Source organism: Cherax quadricarinatus, chromosome 10 (genome assembly GCF_038502225.1).
Source record: "Cherax quadricarinatus isolate ZL_2023a chromosome 10, ASM3850222v1, whole genome shotgun sequence".
In the NCBI taxonomy this organism is placed as follows: Eukaryota; Metazoa; Arthropoda; class Malacostraca; order Decapoda; family Parastacidae; genus Cherax; species Cherax quadricarinatus.
This window is the reverse complement of record NC_091301.1, coordinates 18,586,476-18,594,877: the sequence shown is the minus strand read 5'-3', so window position 1 is coordinate 18,594,877 and position 8,402 is coordinate 18,586,476. Positions and strand designations below refer to the sequence as shown.

At 40.5% G+C, this 8,402-nt stretch overlaps 1 protein-coding gene across 1 annotated transcript in view; it reads left to right on the top strand.

The window, feature by feature from the left end:
• LOC128687979 (endoglucanase A-like) overlaps positions 1 to 7,963 on the top strand; it is a 14,592-nt gene extending 6,629 nt beyond the window's left edge. The window contains exons 11-15 of the mRNA XM_053775625.2: positions 1,464 to 1,629; positions 3,210 to 3,377; positions 3,785 to 3,930; positions 7,188 to 7,296; positions 7,724 to 7,963. Of these exons, the coding sequence (XP_053631600.2) occupies positions 1,464 to 1,629; positions 3,210 to 3,377; positions 3,785 to 3,930; positions 7,188 to 7,296; positions 7,724 to 7,831 (697 nt within the window). The 3' untranslated portion in view covers positions 7,832 to 7,963. The remainder of the gene's footprint in view (positions 1 to 1,463; positions 1,630 to 3,209; positions 3,378 to 3,784; positions 3,931 to 7,187; positions 7,297 to 7,723) is intronic.
• The last annotated feature ends 439 nt before the right edge of the window (positions 7,964 to 8,402 follow it).

The window sequence follows — 8,402 nt, the reverse complement described above, 5'->3', positions numbered from 1 at the left end:
ATGTCTACAGGTGCTATATGACCCTTACGGGTTTAGCGTTTCTCGCTGATTAAAATAAAGCATTTGCGAACTGAGTCAGTTTTCAGTGGCTGATACATCGTATGTAGTTGATGGAAAGTTTAGTGGGCGTAGGCTATGTAGGCACAAATTTTGTTACATTCTATGCAATAACTGTAAAATGCATTTCTCTGGGTAGCCATAAAGTTTTAGTGCTGATGTGTTATCATCAAAGTAAATAGTCTTTTTATGTTAGGTTGTGAAAGTAATCATTTGCCAGGATTTTAATCAAACTGTATTTTGTGAAATAATTGGATAATGTCTCTTTCAGTCAGAAATAAGTTACAGTGTTTGACTTTATTTAAAGAATTAAAAGGCACAATAGCGTGACTGGAACAATAAAAAGCGTTTTTTTTTAATTTTGGTGATTTATACAGAAGAATGGGTTACTAGCCTATTACTCCTTCAATTTTAGTTGCCTTTTACGACACACATGGTTTATGGAGGAAGGATTCTTCTCTACTTTCCCATGGAGATGTAAGGAAATTAAATAAGAACAAGAACTAGTTTGAAAATAGAAGAAAACTAAAATGGGTGTGTATACTCAGACATGTGCATGCATGTGTAGCATGAAGTAAGTGTAATTAGACGTAGCAAGATGTATTAGCCATCTTGCATGTTTATGAAACAAGAAAAAGACACACCAATCCTATCATTATGTAAAACAATTACAGGTTTCCGTTTCATGCTCATTAGACAGTACGGTTGTTCTGTCAAATGAGCATGAAACAGGTGGGTGCTGTCTTCCAACCTCGACATCCAAAAACCGTGTGCGAGCGTGTTAGGAATGAATAGAGGAAAGTGGTTTTTACATTACATGCCACTGGGTGTGATCAAGGTAACGCTTATGAAGGGATTCAGGGAAACCAGAAGGTGGGAAGTACAGTGTCTGGACCCTGAAGGAGGGGTGGGGATATTGCAGCTTGCAGGGTCCTCTGAGCTGTAAGATTGGCTAGTCTCTGGCAAGACCTCGCGGGGAGACGGTCAGTGAGTTGTATAAAATATCTGTGTGTCCTCAGTTATGGATGCAATTAACCAATAGTATTGGCTTCTACAACTTTTTAAAGAAATTAAATATAAGAAATTTGCCACAACGTGAAGGTAAACAAATCTCCTAATTTTTTTTAACTATTCATTATTATCTATGTCATGTTACTTAGATAGTGGCATTTGATGACCTTGGTCATATACCTCGTATCACTTGCTGCTCCTGAACAAGTGCAAAATATCAAAGTAATCAAACCTCTTATAAAGGTGAAGAAGGGAAAAATTGACGTTTATATATATAAATCATTTCAAAGCCAGTCGAGCTAAGATGTAAAAGTGGAAAGGTAGGGATTTAGCTTTTCTGAGAGGAAAATCTTTCTTTACCCGACGAATGGCATGAAATTTTACCATGAGAACAGGTCGTGGAGCGGGTACGGAGATGAGCTGCTGTGGGGAGCGCTGTGGCTGTACCGAGCTACAGAAGATGCCACCTACCTCACCAAGGCTCAGGCAGCCTGGGATGAGTTTACTCTGGGCGAGGGCGCACTACAATTCTCCTGGGATGACAAGAAGGCCGGCGCTTATGTAAGTAATTAGTATCGTTATTTACGTGTAGTAATAAAATGCATTAGACAGACACAGAAAGTGGACATATAAATTACTGAATATGAATTATTAAAACGGTGTATACTAAATATGGTGACAAGTGTAGAAAAAAGAATGAAGTGCAAGGAATAAAGAAAAAAAGGTATCCTGGGGCCCTCTGACTTGAAGCTTGAGATCCTAGATCTTTTAAACAGTTTTTTGAAGGGTCATGGTGAATGAGAGTGCTCCAAATGAAGACATCACTGTGGTGCCTAGAAGAGTTGTGTTAGAATGTCCTTCTCAAGCGATGGCTTAACTTTTCACGAGTGTAGAGACCTTACAAGATGAAAATTAGAAAAAAAAAATTGATGTTTATCCTACTAGATGATAAACGGGATAACCCGGATAAAAATCTTTATCCTGTCACTCATATAAACCTACAATCACTAGTGTCCTCGGTATGGTCATTTTTAGCTGCTTCTTGCGTATGAGTGGCATAATTCGGTAGTGTAATCATAATACAGCTTACAGTAATATTTTCCAGAGAATATGAAAAAAATCATTTCACGTTACTGATTCTTCAGTTAGTCCTGGGACTACAACAGTCCCCTCACGTGACCAGACAGTAAGAGCAGCTGCATAACGTTGCATCTCGTTAAGCTAAAAGATGCGCAATGTTATGATTAGCTAATTAGTATTTTCTCATTTCACTTACTAAACTATTTAAAAATTATGGTTATACTTATAACCGTTTTCCTAGTTAATTTGTTAATTTAAAGACTGAATTGCAGTCAATAGGCTTTAAGCATGAAAAAAACTGAAATATAAATAAGTAAACTGAAACATGAAATAACAATAACTAATGGATAACTAATGTTTTAAGGGCGATATTTGCAGACGCACACTATTTCATATGTTCTGGCAACTACAACCCCTATTTTATATCTGCCAAATAATAATAGACAGCAGTAATCTTCATCCCTTAATTATTTACAATTATATATGCAGTGGCATATAGCAAAAGATTCTTTACTTTGCTCGAGTCTTCCTGCTAAAGTTTATGTAAAGAAACTCATAAATTATTATTAGTATATTGACAGGGAAGTACCAGTTTCGTAGTGCTGATACAGTGTCTGGAGAATGATGATTATCATAACGGAACCCAGGAAGGGAAGAGTAGCTTCAGTTCCATGGGTCAAGAGCCCTTTGCGAGCATGAAGGGACCTTTTTCCCCATAAGAGGGCATATCTCATGAAAGTTTTGGACTGATTTTTCGTATGAAATATTCAGCTCCTACTATTACTGATATCTCACAAATTCTATATGTTTACTAGTATCTTTCATACTATCGTAAGTTAATTTTAAGTTAACTAGCTGTCATTAGTATTTCTTATCACAACTCAGCTCATATACTTCCTGTCTCATAAACTATGTAGGATTAAGAAAGCCGTAAGAGTTAAGCTTCAAACATTCCTTCTCTTTGTTTCCACTGACCAATTTGGAATTTTGTCTCGCAAAATAAAGAGCACTAACATTCGCTTGCTCCTCAACATATTAAACTTACACCTGTTTCTCCACAGGCTCTGGGCTCACTGGTAGACCCCAGCAATACCATATACGAGGAAGCCTTAAAGGCGTTCCTTTCTTACCTGAAGACTGAGGCTCAGTACACCCCAGGTGGTCTTGTCTACCTGGACGCTTGGGGCTCCAACCGTCACGCTGCTAACGTTGCCTTCCTCTCTCTCTTTGTAAGTTAATCACTTAATTAACAGTTCATTTGCTTATTGTATATCAGTATCTTTTAATGACTTGCGTAGAATCATTCTTTAAGCATTTCAGAACACTATTAACGTTAACGAATAAGGAAAGAAAACATTAAATTAAAGAGGTAAAAATTCAATCATCTAATCTAAATAAACATTGACAATTATTTACGATAGGGTGTTAATCGAGGAAATATTTTGAAACATGTTAGATATTGTGAAAGCACATGCTCTGAGTGATGCGCATTTTTGTATACATGCCATGAGTCTGCTGTAATCCCTGAATTAGAGATTAGTCTCTTAAATAGATGTTCGTATCTTGGTAGACACTAAAAACCTAACTGGCGATAATCAACATCAATATAATAAGTTAACTTTGATTTCTTTTTCAGGCAGCCAAGTATGGAGACCCAGCAGATGCAGCCGGTAACACGGAGTGGGCTACAGGCCAGCTCGGATACATCCTGGGTGACTTCGGACACTCCTTCGTCGTGGGCTATGGTGTAGATCCTCCCACACGTCCCCACCACCGCTCCAGGTACTCACCCAACAATTACTGCCAGTCACTACCACCAACTCTACTACCCCAGTCATTATGATCATTTACATGATGCAGTAACACCCCTCCAAACAGCAGATGATCAATTCAAGAATCACACACACACACACACACACACACACACACACACACACACACACACACACACACACACACACACACACACACACACACACACACACACAGACACACACACACACACACACACACAAATACACACAAACACACTCCAACACACGTTTACACCCACACATTCTCACATATACAGACACACACACTCTCTCTCCCCCGCACCCTCCCCCATCTATTTCCCACTCCTTCCCCTGATCTCCCCTTCTCTCTGTCACCCTCCTCCCCCTCCTTCTCCCCTTTTCTCCTTCTTTCCCCCTCTCCCTCTTCCATTCTCTCTCCCCCTTTGCTTCTCCCTCCTCCTCTCTCTCCATATCCCCCCCACATTCCCCCTCCCCACCCCTCTCTCATTTCGCCACTGTCTCCAGCTTCCTCTTCTCCCTCCCTCCTTCCCCCCCCCCACACACTCGAGCAAACACGCCACAAAACAAACACACAGAATTGCATACGTTTTTCATTCTGTGGCAACCGAAACAAAAGAAAATGTGTTGCCAGAGAGCAGGAAGGAAAACCAGGGGACTGGAGGATGAGTCTGCGAAGGAAGATTGGGCAGCAGAGGTCATGAAAAGGGAACAAGAGTGGAGAAAGAAGCTACAAGAGCTTAACATGTAAATGGAGGAGAGGATAGAAGCAGAAAGCAAGAAGTGGGAGATACAAGTCACAAAGCAGAGACTAAGATACAGAAATTAGAAGAGGTACTGAAAAATCTGAAAAATCCTAAAGAATTAAAGAACAACTTGGGAATGACATCAGAGACTGCTACACAGTCACAAACAAGGGTACTGTAGGCAACGATGGAATGAATCTGTATGCAGAGGCCCTATCAGACCATCGCAAAGCCTGAGAAAAAGAAAGAATCACACCAGGAGCAATAGAGGGGACTGTAGAAAATGAGAGAACTAAGAAACCACAGTAGAGCCCAGGGATAGCTGAGAAGGGAAAATGACAGGCCATTGGTCCCAAGGACAACAGATAGTGATGAAATTGAAGAAAGGAAAGCTGCAATGGAAGCAATTAAATCGAATCAGACGACACATAGGGATATGCAGTGGTAGACTGAAAGGGATAGGTCAGTCTTTGTTTAGGGGCTCCAGGAAGTTGAAGGGGAAACTTACAAAGCAAGAAGACAAGGGGAGAAAAAAGAGATCGAAAGTATCATAAAAACAATAGGAGAAGATGACATGACCCAGGTGACAAATTTTTGGTGAATAGGGGGGTTTGCAAGAAGAAGAACCCAGCCAGTTAAAGTGACTTTCAAGGCAGAATCGATTCAAAACAGGATCTTGCAGGAGAAAGCAAAACTAAGGGACATGCCAGCATAAGAGAAGGTGTATCTCGACCATGACAGAACACAAGAAGAAAGGCAAAAACTGAAAGAGATGGTAGAAAGATGAAAGGAGGAAAGAGAGGTGAAGATAGAGATGGACAGGAGAATCCAGACTAAGGAGGAAGATCAAATACAACCTCCCTCAGTGATCAGTCCTAGAACCTGTGCTGTTTTTGGTATTTGTGAATGACATAACGGAAGGGATAGACTCAGAAGTGTCCTTGTTTGCAGATGATGTGAAGTTAAGAACATAAGAAAGAACACTGCAACAGGCCTACTGACCCATGCGAAGCAGGTCCATGTCCCCCCCGATTAGCCCAATGAATCCCCCCGGATTAGCCCAATGACCCCCCCCCGGATTAGCTCAATGACCCACCCAGTCTGGTCACCTCCACTCAAGGAAGGAGTACAGCACCAGACCCAGCAGCACAAGCTAGTCAGGTCCAACTCACACCCACCCACACCCAGTCATGTATTTATCTAACCTATTTTTAAAACTACACAACGTTTTAGCCTCAATAACTGTCGAGGATCAGGCAGGACTACAAAGAGACCTGGACAGACTACAAGCCTGGTCCAGCAACTGCCTCCTTGAATTTAACCGTGCCATATGCAAAGTCAGGGAAGGGCAAAGAAGACAGCAGACAGAGTACAGTCAAGGTGGCCAAAGATTGCAAACCTCACCAAAGGAAAAAGATCTTGGGGTGAGTATAACACCGAGCACATCTCCTGAGGCGCACATAAATCAGATAACTGCTGCAGCATACGGGCGTCTGGCAACCCTAAGGATAACGTTCCGATACCTCAGTAAGGAATCGTTCAAGACTCTGTACACCATTTACGTCAGGCCCATACTGGAGTATGCAGCACCAGTTTGGAATCCACACCTGGTCAAGCACGTCAATAAATTAAAGAAATTGCAAAGGTTTGCAACAAAACTAGTCCCAGAGCTAAGGGGATTGTGCTACGAAGAAATGTTAAGGGAAATTGGCTTGACGACACTGGAGGACAGGAGGGTCAGGGGAGACAGGATAACGACATATAAAATATTGCTAGGAATAGACAAGGTGGACAGAAAGAGGATGTTCTAGAGATGGGACACAGAAACAAGGGGTTAAAATTATAAGTTGAAGAATCAGATGAGTTAAAGGGATGTTAGGAAGTATTTCTTCAGTCAGAGTTGTCAGGCAGTGGAATAGCCTCAAAAGTGACGTAGTGGAGGCGGGAACCATACATAGTTTTAAGACGAGGTTTGATAAAGCTCATGGAGCAGGGAGAGAGAGGACCTAGTAGCAACCAGTGAAGAGGCGGGGCCAGGAGCTTCGACTCGACCCCTGCAACCACAAACAGGTGAGTACAAACACACACACATACACATACACACACACACACATACTGATCTATACGCATTTCGCTTTCATTCACTTTCGAGAGGAGATGTGATAGTATGAGACTGATGGACTGGGTCTGACTTGCAGGTATCTCTCCTGTTCGGGCCTTGAGTTTATGCTCGCCAGTCCTTAAGGGCTTGAATACAATATTTTTTCCAATTCCTTTGATAAAGAAGTCTTTTTTAATAAGTTGTAAATGTGCTTAAAAAACGAAAAACAAGATTGCGTTTAAGTATTAATCTATTTACCTAGGATTATTTAGGCATTGTTGCAGTCATATGATATCTTGATACTTTCTTTTGTTGTCACTTTAAAATTTTATTTTTTTTAGCATAATGAATAAGTCTAAAAAATTGTTGTCCTGCTGAACATTATTGCTTCCTCCCCAGCTCGTGCCCGATTCCTCCACAGTCTTGTTTGAAAGACAACTGGGGTCAGAGCCAGCCAGGTCCCAACCCTCACACTCTCTACGGTGCTCTCGTCGGTGGTCCTGACGGGGTAAGTTCAAAACAAATTTTGGTTATGCGTGGGAATAAACATATTGATGAGTTTGGGGAGAATAATTGCAATATGATGTTGTGAACAGATAACAGCATATCAATGGAACATATTTTATGCCATTAGTTCTGAGGCTTATTTTATTTGTCATTATTTAACATCGTAAATGAAAAAAAAATAATGTTACTATTAGAAACATAAATTAATATTTTGTTATTTATAACTGTACTTTCATTATTTATTAGAACAACATGTAAATTAATTAATGAATATATACATTACATAAATTCAGTTTAATTGATGAAAGTGTTTGTACTATAGCTCGAATGATTTCATTCTGAACTTTGTATCTTTAAGTAAATTCAACTATCCCTCCCGATGTGATTAATGCGTGTTGTTCATACTTAAGGTGTCGTTTTGGTTGCAGAATGACGGCTACACCGACGTGCGCACAGACTACCAGCACAACGAGGTTGCTTGTGACTACAACGCTGCCTTCAGTGGAGCTCTGGCAGCTATGGTAGAGGTCAGCTAGACGACGCTCTCCTCTCCCATGAAACTAGTTGATGTTACATTATAGATTCAGTTGCTTTCCATGATGTTTACACTGCACTACATTTCTAAAACATATATATTCTATATATAATAATAATATAATATAATATAATTTGTGTTTTATTTCTATTCTTCATTAATGAGATGCAACTCAGTGATAACTTGGCTCATGATGGAAGGAACCTAGGCTCGATTCTTAGGCAGGGTAAGACTCCTGAGCAAGTCACCTTGCATATGCTGCCTTTGTTCAAATAAGCACCCTGGTGTTAGACGACTCTTTTGGGTCGACACCAGCGAAAACAAGGAAAAGCAGGGAGTAGATTTTTTCAACTAAGGTAGGATAACAGTTCTCGGCCTGTAATGGACGGAGGAAACTTAACATTCATTGGAAAAACGCGATATCCTGGTGACGAAATGTGACTGTAGCAGCTATGGAGAGTCATGTTCTTGTAGGCAAGGCAGCCAAAGACATACAACACTAAGGCGTATATTGTTCTCAAATGACAGCAAAGGCTGAATAACTTTATATAGTTCAATACTATATACATCTA